The sequence below is a fragment of the Tachypleus tridentatus genome, chromosome 8 (assembly GCF_004210375.1).
Source record: "Tachypleus tridentatus isolate NWPU-2018 chromosome 8, ASM421037v1, whole genome shotgun sequence".
In the NCBI taxonomy this organism is placed as follows: Eukaryota; Metazoa; Arthropoda; class Merostomata; order Xiphosura; family Limulidae; genus Tachypleus; species Tachypleus tridentatus.
Window position 1 is genome coordinate 90,920,155 of NC_134832.1, and position 21,841 is coordinate 90,941,995.

The 21,841-nt window shown below is 30.5% G+C and overlaps 1 protein-coding gene across 6 annotated transcripts in view; it reads right to left on the minus strand.

Annotated features, from left to right (window-relative positions):
• The window catches only part of Sptz (zinc finger FYVE-type containing 26 spastizin), a 137,418-nt gene that overhangs the window by 7,357 nt on the left and 108,220 nt on the right, over positions 1–21,841 (minus strand). For 5 of the 6 annotated variants that reach the window (XM_076450137.1, XM_076450138.1, XM_076450136.1 and 2 more), the window contains exons 35-40: positions 19,213–19,272; positions 14,071–14,211; positions 10,741–10,938; positions 8,935–9,140; positions 7,726–7,903; positions 6,860–6,919 (exon numbers count right to left, since the gene is read on the minus strand). In XM_076450137.1, the coding sequence (XP_076306252.1) occupies positions 6,860–6,919; positions 7,726–7,903; positions 8,935–9,140; positions 10,741–10,938; positions 14,071–14,211; positions 19,213–19,272 (843 nt within the window). Of the gene's footprint in view, positions 1–1,886; positions 2,040–6,859; positions 6,920–7,725; positions 7,904–8,934; positions 9,141–10,740; positions 10,939–14,070; positions 14,212–19,212; positions 19,273–21,841 lie in introns of those variants that run through there. The other variant, XM_076450140.1, reaches the window with a different exon arrangement.

Below are 21,841 nucleotides of genomic sequence, written 5' to 3' on the forward strand. Positions count from 1 at the left end.
GCGACGTCTACTGCCTCAACCATACCAGGGCTGCGTAGGATTTCCGATCAGACCGTACACAACCATCTAAGAGATGTAGGAATCTGACCTCGACGTCCAGTCAGAGGCATCATCCTCACCCAGCAACATCGTCAAGCACGGCTGCAGTGGACTTGGGCACATCGGGTATGGCCTCATCGACGATGGAGGCATGTTTGGTTCAGCGATGAATCACGTTTTATGCTTCGCAGGCAGAATGGAATGACCCGTGTTTACCATCGCCGAGGTGAATGTTTTGCAGCAAATTGTGTGCAGGATGTTGACAGATTTGGTGGTGGCAGCATCATGATGTGGGCTGCCAATGCCTACAATGCCAGAACAGACCTTTTGCACATTCGAGGGAATCTTACGGCTCAACGATACATCGACGAGATTCTTAGGCCCCATGTGCAACCTATCATGGTGAACGTCAACGACGTTTTTCAACATGATAATGCCCGTCCTCAAACAGCCCGACTCACCACTGTCTTCTTGAGACACCACAACATCAACGTTCTTCCCTGGCCCTCCAGATCACCAGATTTAAACCCCATTGAACATCTTTGGGACAAGTTGGACCAACGTCTGTGACGGCAGCAACCTCAACCGCAGACTCTACCTCAGCTTGCAGCAGCTTTGCAGGCTGAGTGGACAGCCATTCCACAGGATGTGATTCGTCATCTCATCGCTTCCATGGGCAGGAGATGCCAAGCAGTTATTGATGCTCACGGAGGGCATACTCGTTATTGACGTTGAGTGACATTAAAATTCACATAGTGAGCGTGGACTTCGCCTTTGCAGACTTTGGATGTTCAGCAGTGAATGTGCAAAGTTTCACACATGTCATTCAGAACTACCCGGGAATAAACTTGTTAACAACTTGTCTCATATTTTGCCTTTTGCGTTTCTTTTTTTGAAGAGTATATTTTGTAAACAAAAAAATTTGTTGTTTTTTATTTAATGAAATATTTTTACTATAGATTTGACTGTGAATATATCAAATATTTGTTTTAAATAATTGTGTGTAATATGACTTTCATGTGAAGATTAAAAATACTTTTCTTTATTTTAAACCACTCAAATTTGATTTGTATTCTTGAGAACCTCCTAAACACATCTCAAATGTTTGTTTTCACTAAAACTTTATATTTTATTTGTTATTTTCTCTACCCTATCTCAAAATGGAAGTAGTCCATTTGACCAATCTCATAACCACCTAAAAATAAAATAAATTCCCCCCTCTTTTCTTTTGAGAATGACTTCAAAATGGTAACATGAAATTACACTTATTTATCCAAAATAGCTTTAAACGCATAACAGTATATATCTATTTATAATTAAATTTATTGTTTTATTTCCTATTTCCTGGGTATCCTTTATTGCACAATACCAAGTTTTAGTCTCTTACATTCAAAATTTGATTAAGCTACTTTTGTTTATGTTTACCAATTAGTATAGTGTAACATTTTAGCTAATAATCCATGTTTTAATAGTAGGTAAGTTTAAGTTATTAATTCTACAAGGCAATATTTGAAAAAATCTTGAATTTCCTCTACTGTGACATACATGAAGCATGTCAACATCCATATTTTATCAACTACCCCTCAAAAAAGTATGAAATTAAATGCAAATTACTCTTTATAAAATCGTCATTGCTCAGACAAACTATATGAAATAGTTTGCAGTAATTAATAACACAACAAGAAATTTTTTTTCATTATTTAACAACAGTCCCAAGATAAACATTTGGTGTGCTCTCTTCCATAATTGTGTGACTGGGCCATTTTTCTTCCACGAGAATATTGTGGGGGCTAAAAATTACCTAAATATGCTTGAATCATATGCTTCACCTCAGTTTGAGGATACACAGCCCCATGTGTTCTTTCAGTAAGATGGGGCACCACCACACTGGGGATTAGATGTGCACAGGTTCCTCAATGAAAAGTTCCCTTCTCGTTGCACTGGGCGAGATGGACTGCCTCATTCCCCAAATATCACACCTCTGGATTTTTTTTATAGGACTATATAAAAGACAGAGTGTATACAAATAAGGCTAATAACCACAGAATTAAGACACCGAATTAATGAGACATTAGCTTCCATCACGTAAGACATGCTTTTTAATATCTGGAACAAAATCATCTATTGCCTTGATGTTTTGCATGCTACCAACAGGGCTCACATAGAAGTTTACTGAATTATTGACATAAATGTGGTAGTTTACTTAAGTAAAACAAAAATTTGAGTGATGTTATTAATTGATGCAAACTATTTTGAGATAGCTCATATAATAGAGAATACATAAAGGCTTATAATGGGGTGAATAATTTATGGACATCCTGTATATTACCCATAACTAATAGAAACTCAAGGTTTTCATCTAAAAAAAATGACATATCATCTAACATTATGTTCTGAATGATTAAATGTCAATTTCGTTCGGAGTACCAACATTGTTCTTGAGGGAAAGTTAATTACAAGTTCAGAAGAGCTTGTAACAACTTTTCTTGCAAAGTCAGAAAGCCAGAAAAATTTTGAGAGGCAAGGGAATTTGTCTACTTTTTGCATGCCTATGTTCTTTGGTGCATTATTTAATTAAATAAAAATTATTAAGTACAATACTATAATTGGTAAGTAAAATTAAAGTTAACTCTCTGACAATCGAGGGTGTGAAAAAAGAATATAGGGTATGTACTTTATTTTTTGGTTTTTCATGTTTATTTTTCATGATTATAAAAGTAACTAAACTGTAAAAGTTTGGATCTGATTAGGTTAATTAAGATTAGATTAAGAAAAATAAATAATAATAATAAAAAAATGTTTCACGAGATATACACTGCTTTTCCTAGTTGTAAGTAGCTCGTGAGTAACGTAACTTGATAGCTTGACAGAGCTGCATGTGCCCCAAGTGATTTACTACTTATAATGTGCAGACAATAATTAGACAGAGTTCAAATGGCATTAAAACAATAAAATTTAATTACAAATAGATGTATACTATTATAAACTTAGAGCTACATAGGATAAACAGATGAAGTTACATGTTAGAATTTGAAGTCCTTCTAGAAAAAGAAAAACAGGGTAATTTAAATTTATTTCAATTTTTTTTTGTGGTCACAAGGTTGTTCAAGTTGAACAATTCTGATTTGAGATAGAGTAGAGAAAAATATTAGATAAAATATAAAGTTTTACTGTAAAAAAAATTAAAATGCATTTAGGAGGTCTTAGGGATTACACAAAATAAATCTTTAATTTTAACATGAAAATTACTTTGCATATGGACTATTCAAAACAAATACTTAATACATTCATGAACAAATCTTTATTTTATTAAAAATACTTCACTAAAAATATATTTTATATGTTAAAGATTTATAACATTAACTAAAAGACTGCCAAATTTTGTGAAGATGTACATTATATTGAAAGTTATTACATCTTAAAAAAAAGGCTTTAAAAAGTACAAAAAGGTCATGTGATTGATTGTATAGACCAGGGGTTCCCAACCTTTTGGCACTCGCGACCCTTACCTAAAAGTTTGAAACCCATGTGACCCCCTACATGATAGGGCTTACTATCAGCAGCTTAATTTTTATTTTATTTTCTGTGAAGGAGAGGGAAAAAACATCTAAAAAAATATTTAAAAATTCTGTAATTATTTATTAGCAAATTAAATCACATTGGTCCAACCTGAATTCACAAAAAGAACATATATTTCTTAAAATAATATTAACATAGGTTTGAACAGCTATCCAACCCAGCTATTGAGATGACTGATGTTGCATTTCAGCAGCAAGCTTTGAAATTCGTGACTGAACGTTTGTTAGAGCCAGTCTCATGTCATCTCTAACATCCAATCTGTTCCTATTCTTTGTTTTTATATTGACAAGAGTGGAAAATCCTGCCTCACACAAGTAGGTAGAAGCAAATGGAACAAGGACACGTAAAGCTATCATGCTGACTTTGGAGTATGACTGATACATAGCGCACCAGAACTGAGTCACGGATTTCACCTTGAAGAGATCACGAGCTGAAAAGCTCTGGATCGTTCCTTAGATCCAGAAATTCATCTTGGATATCATCTGGGATACTGGATACATCAAGTTCAGTACAAAATGGGTTCCTTACCAGGGCCTCCTGTTCCTGTGATAGCTCAAGGAAGTAACGCTAGACTTCCTTTTCTAGAGACTGAAGATGTTCGGTAATCTCATCCTTGAAAAACTGATCCAGTTGGATCTGAGACTTATCCGTCACTCCACAAAGTTTTTCAAACATAGTGATGCTTCCAAGATTGGTTTTCCGACACCAGTTCTGCAGTTTGGAAACAAAGGCCTGAAGACTATCTTGAAAAAGGAGAACATGTGTTTCCCTTCCTTGAAGCTTCAAATTGAGATTGTTCAGCTGGTCGAAAATGTCGGCTAGGTACGCAACCCTTTTATTCCATGCTTCACCTTCGAAGTGAGCTACAAGATCTTTTCTTTCTTGAGTCTCCAGGAATAGTTTTATTTCATCTTTCATTTCAAAGACACGATTAATAACGTTTCCTTGGACAACCAACGTACTGCTGTGTAGAAGAGAAAGACTTCGTGGTCAGCATTCATGTCTTTGCATAGTTCTTTGAATAGGCAAGTGTTGAGTGCTTGAGTCTTCACATAATTTACAATTTTGATTACAGATTCAAGCACTTCCTGCAGAGAGGCAGGGAGAGTCTTACTGGTGAGAGCATATCGGTGAATCATGCAGTAGATGCCCTTTGCTTGAGGTGCTAGCTTCTTCACTCTCGACTGGAATCCTGATTTTGATCCCAGCATAGCCGGTTCCCCATCCATACAAACCCCACACACGTTTTTCCATTGTAGATCTTCGTCTTGAAAAAAAGTTGAAACGTTTTGCTTTGCATCGAAACAAAAAAAATGTAAGAGCATGAAAATGTAATTGATGAAATAAAATTAATGTTATCCCAAGCTACTTCTAACAAGGCTTTGCGACCCCCAGGAGGTCGCGACCCACTGGTTGGGAACCCCTGGTATAGACCAAGTCTGTATTGGGAGAGTTATTGCCCTTTGAATTACCAACTTCCTTTCATCTACCAACCACATGTGCCACTACAAGTTGTAACAAATTTATAGCATAATATGACTTCCATGTTCCCCACAAACTGTTCACATGTATGCTTCGTGAAACATCATTTTTTTATTTTATCTAACCTAACATTCACTAACCTAAAGAGATCCCTATTATTATATTTTATTTATTTTTATATTAATAAATAATGAATAAACATAAAAAAACAAGAAATAAAGTTCTTACCCAAATCTCCATTTCTACTGGTGTTGATTGTTGATGACACTTAGGCCTACTTTGTTTTATACCAATGGTAATAATGCACTAAATTTTTATTTAATTAAACAATGCACCAAAGGACATAGACTAAAAACAACCAAAACATAGATAGTTCCTCTTCTTCTAATTTTCAAAATTTTTCTGGTTTTCTAACTATGCAACAAGGACCATCACAAATTCATTCAAGCTAGCTGTTATAGTTCCTGTGGAAATAAAGCTTGCACTATTCAGAATACAACATTATACAAAAGGTCATTTGCTAGATGAAAACCTTAACTTCCTTTTGGTTATAGGTAATATATAACTAAAGATAAGAGAGAATTATTAAGAAATCCTGAAAGTGTGTGTGTGTTTTCTTACAACAAAGTCACATTGGGCTATCTTTTGTGTCCACTGAGGAGAATCTGACCCCTGATTTTAGCATTCTAAATCTGTAAACTTACCACTGTCCCAGCAGGGAACAAATCCTGAAAGAGAGGATGTAACAGGTGAGTGTAGCAAGAGGGGTCTGATTTTTTATTCAATAGTTCTGTAACAAGATAAAATTTCAGGCCATAAAAATTAAGGTTTGTCTGAGTAATGTCAATTTCATAGCAAATAATTTAAATTTAATTTTGTATGTAATAGAGGGGTGGCAGATTTGTTTTGAATTTCACGCAAAGCTGCATGAGGTCTATCTGCATTACCCATCCCTAATTTTGCAGTGTATGACTAGAGGGAAGGCAAATAGTCATTACCACCTACTGCCAACTCTTCTGCTACTCTTTCACCAACAAACAGTGGTATTGACAGTCACATTATAATGCTCCATGGCTAAAAGGGTGAGCATGTTTGGTGTGATAGGGATTTGAACTCACAACCATCAGATTATGAGTCGAACACCTCAACCCACCTGGCCATACGAGGTGGCAGTTCAAATAGAGAAGATGGATAGGGAAAATGTGTCAAGTATGTCACACTAGGGGAAATTCTAGATTGTTTGAAAACACTGCCATTTGAATTTACGAACGTCAAACTTACATGCTGTTAAAATAGATAATTAACTAAGATTTTATGCTATACTAGCTGGTATAACATAAACAAAAGTAAATTAATAAAATTTTGAATGCAAGTCACTAAAATCTTGTGACATACACAGTAAAGGATACCTATCACAACAGGGTTAATTTGATCCTTTCACACACAAGGCACACTGTACAGGAAAAAATGCATTCCAATTTATACTGTACTAAAAGAAATAAAACATACTATTGCTCAGATGTGTAGCAACCATATAATTCATGTTTGATTCAGAAAAGGAAATCTGATTTAAACTGTTTGGTGTAATTTGGTCTTTCTGTGAAATTAAAATGTTTCTAGGAGTATCTAAGTGTATTATATGAAGAGCTTAAACAATAATACTGACTAAAAAGGTGGTTATGAAATTTGTCATTTTATCTGCTGTACTGGCAATTACATACAGTTATATCAGACAAACAAAAGACAAAACAGAACTAACCTGGATGACACGGTATGCTAAACCAAATCCTTCTTCAATATTTCTTCCATTGACTGTTATCTGTGAATTATTAAAAAAAAAAGTTACAGATATCTCTGCATTTGTAATTTATGTAATAAAGTATCTTTACACCTTACTGATTCCAAACAACATAACTATGGATAAAAGAATTAAGTTTTTTATTTCTTTCTTAGTAACATAATAGCAGAGTAAAGCATTTATTAAGCACTAGAATGAATGAATTTCATGTTAAACATTGCCACACATTCGTACGTATGCATCTCTTCTTTAACATACTGAAATCTAACGAAAATTGACCCTTTTTAAAGTCATATAATACTGGGAAAGTATTTTATTCAATATTATAAACAAAACATATCAATAATGTTTAATTCTTATTGAAAATAATTCTTTTAGCATTGCAACTTCTGAATCATGCTAATATACAATACATAGTTTCTTAGTTGATATGCAATATGGATGTACAATCTCCTGTTCATATTTCTTACAGTATTGAAAGCTCATATAATTTACTTATTGTTTTTTCTACCACTGACATTAATGCATTGAAAGAGAAAAAACTGGAATTAAAATTTCCTTTCAGGAAATATTATAGTGTTGATGAGTTGCACAGTACCAGAATAGAAAACATTAAAAAAATCAATTACTTTTTTAAAAATATTTTAGTCTTAATAAAAATAACCAAAACATTTCTAATATGAGAAAGTGAATTAAACTCTAACCAAAACTTATATACTTGTCAATGTTGTGTAAAGTCAGGATATCTTACTTAACTGAATATAAACAAATGAGCATGCACAAACACAAAAAAACAAGATCAGAAATTGTTATATTCTAAAACGCACTATGGCAGCCAGTATAGCTTTTCTTGCACAGTTATCAAATAGTGTGGGAGGAGTTACGTCAGGTCGATTACAGTCGTGACTTGTAGGAAAGTTGTCTGGCATCACCAGTGGTCCAGAGGTTGAACAAGTATGCAAAAACTTGGTAATATCAATTTGTAGAGAGATGGTGCTGATGTGCCTACAAGAAAGAAGCAGGGTAAAGTCAAAATTGTTTGATACAGCTCATACAAGTTTTATAAAGTTGTACTGATTTTAAAGGTAGTTTTTTTTTTTTTCCCATGCTGAGATTGTACACACTTCAAATGGAAATGTTTGGAAAAGTATTTCAATTTGTTTGTAGTTGACAAGATATAAAAATATCACAAAAAAAGACACTAAAAAGAATAATTCTCTGTGAACAAAACACTAAATGTCTACAGAACTTAAGTGTCAGGGTCATATCCCACCAATTCTATGATGGTACATAGATCCACAACTCACCTCAAGCTTAATTGGTATAAGTGGTACTTAAGTATGGCTTACATTGTTTTTGAAAATCACAATTTAGCACACAAAATGGTTTAAAACTCTAGGATTTAAAGGCAGAATTATCATATTTTTCATAAATGTTGGTTCCAAAATATACACTTTTAACTTTCACATAATATTAAAATATTATTCCTTAGTTTCAAAAAATAAAATAAAAATATGAGATTTATTTCATAACTTTCCTAGTAATGTACAATTTCAATTACACTAAAAAATTTTTGAGTTGATGTCTAGATGATTTATGACTAATGTCCAGGTTTTTGTCAGTTCAATGTTTACTAAAGAGAAAAAAGAAAGGAGGTGGTGGGAAGACTTTCCCACAACTGAATGTTTGGCACATTGTCAAGTTGATTTCTAATTACATTTTGTTTTTACTTGGTAGTATTTATATTTTCATTTTTAGCTAACATTAAATTAACCACTTTATAGTATTAAATATAAGACAAGATGGTAAAATAGTTCTAATATCTGGCTATCACATTGAATTTTATGAAGATACTGTGTCAAAACGTTTTAGCAATTATAATCAATAACTTAATAATATATTTAAAAAAAACTATAAAGTTTATTAAGGAAGTATTAAAAATGTCTTTATATATATTTTTCTTCAAGTTTTTTTTTATTTAAAGTAATTAGAGAAAAAAAAGTCAATCTATTAAAGTAACTTGTTTTTTCTAATACCTGTTGACTTCTTTTGGTGACCACATTAAGATCTGATTTCTAGAAGGATGCAAGATTTCTTCTGCACCAAGATGATGCCCTCTAAGGTAAGCTTCAAAATTATCACAAGCATTGGTTAGGTGTTTCATACGTTCAAAGAGTATTGAGTAACATTCAGCTGGGGCTTTAAACAACTGAATACTTGTCATTGCTGCACGGATATAATCCTAGTTACAAGAAAACAGTTATGTTATATTAACTATAAAAGACACACTTGTATAAAATAAATCTTGTTAATACCAGTTATCTAACTATATAAATCAGAATCAAAATAAATTAATGAACACAGTTTCATAGTTCAAAATGATTAGAAACATATCAAAAAGCTTAAACCAATAACAATCAGAATACATTGAATAATCAGGTAAGGACTTTGGTTGTTAAAATTATTTTTGGATATAATACCAAGGTTCAAACAAGTTAGAAAATATGAGTTATTTCTCAGTCCTTATATTAAGCTAATGATGCACAATAAACTTTGAGTTATAATTGAAAATAATTAACAAATTACATAAAATAAGCTTTAATGAAACTGCATATAATAAAAAATGGAACAGATTATGTCTCACAAAGCACGTAAATACACTATTTACTTCTATTAAGATCTGAAGAAAAATACATGGTACTGAGCAAATGGAATAAGCAGTGGAGTGCAATATGTAAACTGGATGTGTGGTCAAAATGTTGTTATACTCTTTTCTCACTAAAACACTCAAGTAATTTGAATAAACGTGATGGAGATTATCCTTAGTCTTATTGTGATATGATACCACACTAACTGTTAATCAACATACTTTTTAATTTCCATGTATTTCCAACAACACAACTAACATTACAGATTTGTTGAAGCTATAAAATTTATAAGAAAATACACATTACCTGCATAATGGGAAAGCTAATTGACATTCTGTCATAAAGGTATTAGATAAGACTACAAAAGCTACTGAAATAGAACATACTTTGTTCTCTATTTAATGTCTATGATCAAAAAGCTTTATTGAAATTACACTGCACAACAAAGTTTTTGCTTCTTAAACACTGTTGGGTGTTCCTTATAGATTTTTGGCTGCTGATCATGAAAAACACATCCAAATTTGCCCATCACATACCGTTTCACCGAAATCTTCAGTTTCACCAGGGCATTGCTACAATGGAAAAATGACATCAAGGCAACTGGAATCTGTCAATGCTTGCTGACTACTATTGGACACTGCAACGTGATGCACCAGACATTGAATACAAATGAAAATCAGGAGCAGAACACTTTTAATTATGTTGAACTTAATAGTGTATTAGAAACATAAATGCAATTAAATACGCTATTGCCGGTAAACAGTTAACTGTATTTCTCAGAGTTCTTCCGTGATGACACAAAACCAAAACTATATTTGTGCATACCTACCAGGTACCAGTCACAATCAGCAAAAACTTTTCAGGAAGCATAACATTTCAAAAAAATTGTTGTGCAGTGTTATTACAGTTTAAAAATGCTTCATGCTGAATGAAAAGTTTTAAATATAAATGATGTATATCTTTGTCAACAAAATATTAACTTGAAGTTATTTTTATTCTTTCTATATATCATAAATTACGTTAAGAAGGCTATAGGATGAAATTTCATGTGAAACTATTAAATAAAAGAGTAAAAGAAGACAATGCCAAGGAAATCAAACAGGCAAATAAAACTAAATAAGTTTATAATTTACTCTTCAAAAATCTTAGTCTTTCAAATATGCATTTTTGATATTAAATATCTACAGTCCTCACCTTCATAAAACACTGAATTTTATACAAGACATGAAAGAAGTTTTTTTTCTTCAAATAGCGACAAGCAGCCATAAGAAGATGCCACCACTTTGACAGAGTAGAATCAAATGAGGACATCTTTTGTAACAAAATCAAAATTTTTCTTCTTTTTAAAGACGGCATAAGAAGACCATGAATGAAAACATCTGGATCACAAGACTGAAATATATAATTATTCTTTTTACAGAACATAACAAACTATTTCAGACACATACTGCTTACAGATAATCTAAAAAACAAATATTTTTTCATAATAGTTGTGTTTCAAATAATGATTTAAGTTTGAAATATTGGGTTGAGGAATAATTTGTGAGCATTTTTCCAAGTTAAAAAAATATATTCATAAATGAAACGCTTTCGCAAAATATTTCATGTCATTTGGTAGATAATTTTTTGCTCTAATAGATGGAGTGTTTGATTTTCATATGTCTTTAATTTTTGCTTTCATTTTCAGCTCATTAAATGGAATGTCAAGTGGACAAAATTGAGCATTTTCGACACCATCTGCTTTTCGCATTTAATTTCTTGCAATTTCGTTTAAAACAATGCATACTATATACCTAGGTATTACATGAAATAAAGTATCATAATAAATGTTTTGGGTGTAATGTGTTCATGCATTGAAGTATTGTATAGTCTTGCATGTAATGCTTGAATGAAATTATTTAAAAATGCTCACAAATTATTCCTCAACCTAATACATAATGTTAAGTAAATATGATAGATCTTAAAACTAAAGAATAAAAATTGCAAATTCAGTAATTTATGGCATTTTCAGCTTGCTTGCCATTTTCCAAAATTTTTAAACAACTTTTCAAATGACTTTGAAAGCTACTAAACAAATACATGCATTGACTACAAATGCAGCAATGCAGTGATTATTGGTTACACAATTTAAATAATGTATTAAATAATAATGTACCTAATTGTAAAAATTAAAAACTCATTAGAGGATCAATCTGTTCAACTGAGTTTATGACCCCAAACTGACCTTTAAAGTTTCCATACTATCACATCCAACATGTTTTGTGTTTATGACATTTTGCAAGCTTTCAGTTAACATTGTAAGTCTTTTGTAGACAAAATAATCAGAAATTTTAATGAAGTATTTTTACTATGCATTTTTCTGTAAACATATGAGGTTTAAGTATTGACTGCTTTTAGCACAAAGTGATTTTCTTGTTTAGATTAAAAATACTTTAACTGATCTGAAATTGCTAAATTTGATTTGTGTTTCCATCTATCAAACAACATATTGTACAAAACTGTATTCTGAACATATAACAATTTTGCTCAGAGTACAAGCAACATTCTAGTATGAAATTTAGTGACTAGAATGAACGAATTTACAGACTCGTATCACATAGTTAAAAAGCCAGGAAATGGAGAATTAGAGGAAATTGAGTAGTTAATGTATGTTATTAGTCGATTTCCTTTGGTGCATTATTTCATTATATAAAATTATTTAGAGCAAAAATATCAATAATATAAAAAGTAGGCTTAAGGCCCTTGACAACTGACAACAAGAAAAAGCAGACTGAATATAATAATATAATAAAAATATTTCAAGAAGCACACATGAAAGCCTGTGGGTAATGTAATTCAACAGCATAATGTGAGTTTCAGTAAATTTATTTTTTGACGAAATATTTCATATTGTTACACAAATAAAACTAATAGTTACATTCAGAGCTTTCAGCTCATACCATTTAGTACAAGAGCTGTGATTATCTGGAGAACACAATCACAAAAAATATTTCCAGGAATTTAAATTAATTTAAATAAGAATTATTACATTTTGAAATAATTATTAAAGTCTTCAGGTTTTAATTTTTTATCAGAATTATAGTTCACTGTTTTTTTATTATGAACTACCTTTAAACAATCTAGGACTTATTAAAATTCGTTGGCATTTGTGTAATGCTTAATGTTAACAAAACTTACATTTTATCAAATAATGATTACTTTACACATTTTAAAAATGAGGCCAGAAAAAATCTCATACTCTACATGTTTTGACAGTCATTATCAGGAGTGCAATGTTTTGTGAAAATAACACTTATTTATACTGTTACAAAATTACCAATTTACATTTTAGTGAATTTAATGCAATCTATTAACAGCATTTCCATCATCCTTATTCAGTATTTTAAATTTACTTTTATTTCTTATATTATCTCAGTAGATTCACTTATATTTACACTGAAACAAATTTTAGACTGTGCTAAAACAAGTTTTTTCTATTAAATTATGCACTTAATTTTATTAGTATGTTATACTGAATAGTAATATTACTGTGTTTAATATTTCTTTTGTGTTAATTTATTCTAGTTTTTACTATACAAACTCTTTCATATTCCCTTGACATTTTATATATAGTATATTTTTCCATTAAATCAATTTTATTTTTATTAAGAATTTGGCTAAATTGTTTATTGTTTATATTAGTGGTGCATATCTCATTATAGTAGTTGATATGATACAAATCTAGATATTAATGCCACAATACAATATGTATCTTGATACAGAAGTTTTATCAATGGGTTGTTACAAAGTGTGACAGTCTTGCTTGTAGTGTATTATCCATACTATTAACATTGTCTTATTTAAGTAAGCACACTTTACAGTGCTTTCTCAAACTGTCAGGTTTGATCAACTAAATGGCAGCTGGCAAGAGAAGTTATGTTACTTTGCATATAATGTTATTGATAAAACAAATAAAGATAACATGTACTTCTCAATACTCATCTTATTTATGAAATCATTAATTTGTAGCAAAAATACTTTATTAGAATATCTGAATTTCTCTATTCAGATGATTTATAATGTTGACTGAAACTCTGCCAACTTTTGTGAAGATAAGCAAATTATTTCTTATATGACTATGTATCAATACAATTGTATCACAGCTTCATGATTCGATACTTATATCATATTGTTGTATCATCACCAAATATAAAAGACTATTTAGTGATGGTAGTATTAATTAATTTTGTGAGTTAATATTTCATGATTTTTTTCTTTAATAGTAAAAGAGTTAAAATCAGATGTTTGTTGGGAGTAGTGTTTGTAAGTTATAGATTTAATATAAACATTTGTTTTTTAATAATCAATGACTTGTTTTATACTTTTATAAAATTGTATTTTAAGCAGATTATGTGTACACAGAAATAAATTGTTACTTTATCAAATCTAAAGCTTTAAATATCAATAAAGATTTAATATTTTCAAACCTAAATGCACAACAAAATTTTTTCCTTGTTTTATTCATGTAAATATTTCTTTACAAACCTTTTCTAAAATATAATTCAAGGCTGTGTCCAAAATGTCATTTCTCTCATAGAATAATACAAGAGCCAATGAGGTACCATACGTTTTTAGGTAATACTGGCATTCTTTTACAGCTGCTTTATTGTGGGGTTCTGTAATCTTCTGAAAAAAAACAGTACAGCACAAATCTAAGTTGTTTGACAGCAACATGTGTCTCCAAATTATGGAGGAAACTATTACAATCAATTGTGCTACTTTATTTTTCAGAGAACATAATCTTAAAATGACAAAAAAAAGTGTAAATATAAAACAAAATGGTATACAGTTTTTTCCAACTGACAATGTATCCAAATATTACATTAAAATATCTTGAATGAGATCTATCTGTTGGTAGATCTATACGATGGAGAGCAAACTAGATTTAGACAGCTCAACTCACTCCAAAATAAACACTGGAACAACACTTTTCACTAAATGATTCATTACATGTAATATTTCAAAACTAACCTAATGTAAAAAAATAACTCTCAGAGGCTGTTGAAAAAATAATGACAAAATGTAAAAAAAACATTTAAAATGAACAAAATTAGCAAAACATAGAATATCTCTCAGAAATAATTAAAATGTATGAAAAATCAGCACTCTTACATGTCAATCTTCAATTTCATAAATATATTCAATTCTATGTATGTATATAACAAGGTCTTTTGTAGCATTGAATATTCTGTGTTTGAAATATCTTAAATGAGTAATGGTTAGTGTCCAGCTACTGGAAACGAATGAAGATTTAACCAATAAATTATGTATGTGGTAACATTAAATTTAAGCTTTTCTTCTAAACAACTGAAAGAAATAGAACTTATACTAGGTTGTCCAAAAATAAATGTTAAAATTCTCACAATGACACTTAGTAGCTGAACAATGAGTAACTTATGTTGGTCAGTTGGTTTAATCCAATATTTGTCACTTACAAGGTGTCTTAATTGTCTGCTGTTTCAACTCCACTCAGAGTAAGTTTTACAATCCTCCAGGCAGTGTAGACAAAAAGAACTTTTGTCTGATTTTCCTCTACAGCTTCAAACTTGGACGAAAAGCTACCACAACTACATGGAATATCAACCAGGCATTCAGTCATGAATCTGTTACTGAACATACGGTTCAGCATTGGTTCCAAAGATTCTGACATGGAAATGAAAGTCTTGAAGACCATGAAGGTCATGGAAGGAAGACATCCTTAGATGAAAACATATTAAGAGAAACAGTTGAGACAGACCCTCGCACAACAGTACCTGAGCTTGCAGAAAAGCTAAGCACAAAGCGCAATTGGAAAGAGAAAAATGTTGGATAAGTGGGTTCCGCATGAGCTGACTGAAGATCAACAAAATCAGTGTTATGAGACCTGTCAAGGATGAAGCTCCAAAAATTGAATGAATTGGGAATCAAGGTTTTGTCTCATCCACTTTATTTCCCAGACCTGTCCCCCTACAGATTTTCACTCTTTTCAAGCATTTTGACAACTTTTTGAACAATAAATGCTTTCAAAACCAGGCAGCAGCAGCAGAAGCTTTTATTGACCATAGAAACTTTGATTTCTACAGCAGGGGCATAAACTGCATCATTGGCAAAAGTGTGTTGAAGCAAATGGTGCTTACTTTGATTAAAGCTTATTTTACAATACTGGTTTATACTTTTCCACACTTCACAGTTCAAAAACAACATTTATTTCTGGACAATCTAATACTACAATAACATGATACAATTTGTATCATAAAAAAAACAAACTTTTATGTTGTTGTGATCCAGATTGACTATAGTTTTTAATCCAATGTGTGCAGGTGGGGGGGGGGCATAAATGTTTTACAAAGTTACATTTAAAACATAATTAAACAACTTTTATCATCAACTTAGTCATTAAACTTGACATGCACAACAAAGTTAATAAATCAAGTTTTAATTCAAGTCTTCTTTTAACTACAAAATGAAATATCAATAAAAAAAATAAATCACTAGTCTTTACTTCTATGCATCAAGTGACACTTGTTAGCTCAAACTGCCTATTTCAATATTCTTTCCCATTGGAGTTCCTGAGTCATAATACAAACTTATAACATAGGTATTGTCAAGACATAATCTAATTTACAAATATAAACCAGAAAGTTACATCCACATTTCACCTTATTGCATACTTGTTTTAATAAATGTTGATAAATCCTTCAGCTACAGCTATTAAATTATTTATAACCAATGGAAAAAACAGATTTCTATTTATTCAATTATGTAGAATGCTAGTCTGTTCTAATGGCAACTTTTGAATTCTTCACAAACAGATTTAAAATTGCCATCTAGTTAACCTCAAACATGGTAAAAGAATTATTTTAACCCTTTCACTATGGACTCAGTATAACATAAGAGTCCGTCTATGCATTATTGTTGTAAAAATAACTAAAATGTAAAGATTATACACTCTTTGGTTAAGTAAGAAAACTAGAATTAAAAAGAAAATTAAATAAAAGCATTTTTAAGTGAGGAATTCATGCGAGCTGAGAAATGCACTACATAATTCAGTTTTTGTTTACTATAATTTGAGTTGTGTAATCAAGTTTTCTTATGTAACATGGGCCACAGGTCAAAGGCCATTTCCTTGCAGACTTGCATTCAGAATTTAATGAAATACTATTTACGAATTAATTTAACTAAGTTTGGTAATAAAATTGTATATATGATTCAAATTTTAGTATTACACATTATTTAATTTCTCTATTATAGAAACTCACCTGAATATCAATTTTTGTTTGTCACATGGTATTTTGAATGCAGCATTAATTTACACTTGATTTGTGATATCCACGTACAAAGTCTGTTGTTTCTTATTAATTAGGAACTATATGATTTTTGGTTATTTTAAAAAGCTATACATGAAACTAAAAAAAAATTATTTTGTTTCATGTCCTCCATGTATAAATTTTAGTAAGGCTTATAGCAACCCATGGCAAGCAGCAAGCAAGCACATAGGTTATAACTAGAAGATGTAATCGTTTGCTGTATTTATTTCTTACTATTCTATGTTTTAAGAAAAATAAATTTAAGAACTAATTTGTAAATAGTAATAATGTATTTAACTGAAAGATGATTGCATTCTACAAAATACTAGTCCAGTAAAATACAACCAAGATAGATCACTTTGTAAAGGTAAGTTTCATATTATTGTATACAGTAACCTGCGTGTACGTACACTGCATCTATGTAACTTGCTTATTGTTAGTTATGTATGGCTGAAAGATCAACATAGTAAATATATATAAATCCATAATGTTACAAGATTTAAGCTATTTAGAATATTTGTTTTCCTGTTATAATCTAAAATCATTCTAGAATGAAAAAAGCATAAGTTACATCTATTTCCTATTTTTTTTTATAGTGATTATGAGATCAATCAAATCAACCAAACCCATATGGAGTTGCAATAGTGAAAATAGCAGATAAAATAAAGCTTTCTCTAAATAAAACATCTGATAATTATCTGAAGGATATAAACTATTTCACTTGTGAAATTTGAAAACTTTCTGATGCATAAAAGTATTTTTAATCTTAAAATCAAAATTACTTTGCTTGTTGGATAGTAAACATGTGAAAAACAAATATACATAAGAAAAATATTATTTAAAAAATCTCCAAATTTAATAAATAAAAATTGATATTTTATGCATAAAAGCCCTGTAACATTTACTGATAATCTTCCAAATTTTGTGAACATACACTTACTAATTTAAAAGTTGTACCAGGAAAACTATAACCAGCACAAAATGGTTATGAGGTCAGTTCTAAGGACCAAGCCCACAATGAAAAAGTTACTTACACATAGTTTAATAAGCAATAAAACTAAATGAAAATATATGTAAACTGTTATAAACATAGTTTAGGATAAATTATCGTAATTTTATGTTATGATCAGCAATCATTCAAAAAAAAAAAGAGGGTTAACTCAGATTTATTTTGTATTTTCTGTAGTGATTAAAGGGTCAATAAAATTAATTGAGTTCTTATAGTATTATGGTAGAGAAAACAAGATAAATCAAATCCATGGACCCCTCTACACCCAGCCTCTGCTTTACAAATGCAATGAAGCTTTGCATTTAGATAGGCTAGGTGTCTAAAACATGGTGCAAAAAATAATTGCCCTTATTATTAAAAAAAGATAGGGGGAGATAAAAACACTTTTTGATGGTGACATGTTTGATAAGTGCACTTTCTAGTTGTTCAGATGTTCTTCCACAACAAACTTCAATTAGTTTCTAAAATACTAGTTTCGTGCCCCAGCTTTATGCTAAGCATAAAACATTTTTAATAAATCATCAACACAGCACTGCACAACAATGGGAAAATGTTAAAAACAATATAAAGTGAAATAGAGAAATTTTTGGAAATGATGTTGCACAAATTGAAACTAGGATTAGTATTGCAATAAAACTTAAAAATTTGCACCAAGCACATCATATAACCCCATGAAGTTTGCATTATGGTAATAATACTGCTGATCTGTTAACAGCAAGTGTAGCCTAGGTATAAAAGGATGCTCTACTTGACCATTCCATACGATTTAGGGAAACTGGCATTTCAGAAACAGTCATTTGGTTGAAAATACATCCACATAACACTAATGAATCATTCCCAAAAGAAAACAAATTGGACTCTACATCTCATTACTTCATAGTGTAAATAAAAGAAGTGACAAATTTCCTACTGCAGTAGTGTGTATGTGTTAATTTTGTTTAATCAGTACAGCTACATTACATTATTGGACCTCAGTAGCTAATAAAGCCCAGAAATAATTTGATATTAAAAAGAAAAAATTTTTTTTCTAATATTGGCATAAATGTGGTGCATATTTAAAACTTAAGACAACATAACTTACTAGATTCAAGTATTCTCTAATATATGTTTCTGTGAATTACTTTCTGGTACTGGATATTGCTTTAGCAGAAATCCCATGTTTAGAGAATGATAATTCCAAAACAGTTGATATAAAACATTATAAATTCAATTAAATATCTCAATAAATCTAACAAAAAAATTAATGTACATGATAATCATAAAAATGGGTGTCTTTTCCAGGGAACTATACATTCAATTTAGTTTGGTGTGTACCAATATTTTCCAACTTACTTGAATGTTTCCAACTTGAATACCTTTTAGCCTGGCCAGTGAATGAGTTATTCCACAGCCCTATAGATAACAGTTTTAAAAGGAAAAATCTGTCAAGTAATCAGTGTGACAAACATGTCAAACAACTAATTAAATGCTTTCAGGGAGAAATCATCTAGAATACAAAGGAATCTTATAAAAATATATGTACAAACAGCATGTATGAGTAGAGAAAGCACGATGTAGAGGAGCAAACAAAGTTTTGACCTTCTTTGGTCATCATCAGGTTCACAAAGAAAGATAGAGGTAACAGACCGATAGCTGACTACATGGTGCTTTCTCTATCCATACCAGCCATTTTTACATATTTTTTTTCTCTTTAAGTGGGTTTTCTCATCATCACAAATCTTATAAATATTCTAAATTAAATCTATGAAGAGTCAAAAAAGTAGGTTATATTTTTATTTGATTTATAAGATAAATACACTGTACAGAAACACACTGCAACCATAATTGTCATAGCTCATCTTGGAAATTGCAGTAGTAGTTGTTGTATTTATAAGCATAGAGTTAAACGTTTTTATTTCCTAAGATGAAACAAAGTAAATATTCATACCTATTTTGTAAGTAGTACAAAAATGACAAGATCCTTTTAACAACTTTGGATATGTTGAACTGATTTACTTTCATGAATTTTGAGAGGTATAACAGGATGTTAAAATAAATCATTTGCAAAAGTATTTGTATAACAGACTTCAAATTTTAAACATGCACAGTCATATACAGTTATCAAAGGCTGACACCTAACCCTAAAGGCAACTGATATAAGCAATCAAGTTGTTTATATAAGATTTCTCGGGCCTTGACAATTCCACTGCTATATACGACAGTTTTAGAGCATCATTTTAGTTGGCTAAAAAAATTTGCTTCTAGAATAATTGCAGCACTTAAAAAAAACAACCACAAAAGAAAACAGGTAAACTTCAACAAATAACTTATTTTCTGTCATTTAGCATACAACTTTTACTGTTCTCTATATAGCAGAATTTGTATTTCAGCATCACAGCCAATGATGCTGTTACCATATACAAGAATGGTCCAGTAATTACAATCAAGATTCTGAAATAATCTTATGGTAAAGAACAGAGTAACAGACATTTTGTACAACTACTTTTTAGTTTATCAATAAATTATAACATATCTCTAAAGTATTATATTTACCATTGCATCACAATTTTTTACAGCCAAAGACGTGTACTTATTTCTAAACAACTCTGTACACCATTGCATATGTTGTCCTCTCATTTTTTTCCCAGATTATTTATTTATTTTACTTTACTGGAGGTAAATAATTATTGATGCATATAATATTTACATATACATTATGCACTAATTATTGGTCAGTACACAGGTCAAAGGACCAATATTAATATTATAAATAGGCTATTCACTTATTCAGCAGTAACTTAGATCCCTCTAGTAAATAATTATTATTTGCAATGTGTCAAAAATGTTCAGAAATTGCTGCTGAGAATGTTATGTTCTAAAGTTTTATTGTGTTCATTATCACTTTGAAATTTACTTTGTTGGAAATATCTTGTAGGACAAATAAATTTGTGCACAATGAGTAAAACATTTTATTCAATGTACCATAAAAAGATTGACCTTTCCAAAAATGTTCTAGTCCTGCAGAATATAAAACTATGAAACTAATACAAGCAAATTAGTGAATTTCAAAAATGTGATAACCTTTAATTGAGAATTATATCTAGATTTACTGCAACCCTGTATCTACTTCTACCAATGCAACTATTCAATCAATATCAAAGAAAAAAATAATGTTAGCCAATAAGAAGCAAACCATTCAAACATTTTGTTTGGATTTATACTAACAAGACTGCATGGTCTTAATTTGGACTTTAATGTTGCACAGCTATCAATAGGACATGAATTTCTCTGTGAAATAGCAATGAGAGCAAATATAGGGAAACTGACTACAAAGAATGCCGTGGTTATATTTAACATTCAAGATTGATTCCTACAACTTTCACAAAATGCCAAACACGCAACAAATAGATGCCTAAGAATAGTGTTTAGCTGTGTTGAATATGAATTTAAAGCATCACAGTATTTCTGAGTTTCTTCTTGAGAAATTTACAAGATGAAATCAGAGCATACAATTAATCTTACACTGTATGTCTAAAAATAAATACAACTTAACAATTTTACAAGAGTAATTATGCATGAATAGCAACAATCCAGAATATACTTTTTTAATACTATATTCCACCTAGTTCAAGTTTTGCACTAATAAATCTCTTTGACAAAAGTTTGACATGTAGCTTTTTCTTTAAGTCACAATTCCATGACAACTTATGACAAAAATGGTACAAATTCTATTCATTCTTCTCATAAAAATGAATTTAATTATATGCTGTTAGAAACAGAATTCAATATATGTTATAATAACTGTAACAACATTTCTACTTTTTAATTATTAGAGCAGTAACAACATAGTATATAAATTTAAAAAACTGGTTGACAAAATATTTGCTTTACAACAATTCATTATAGTTCAAACCTTGTCTTATGTGGTTAATTTTTGAGCTGTATTACAAACAAAAGTTAACAATACTGCATACAAAACAGT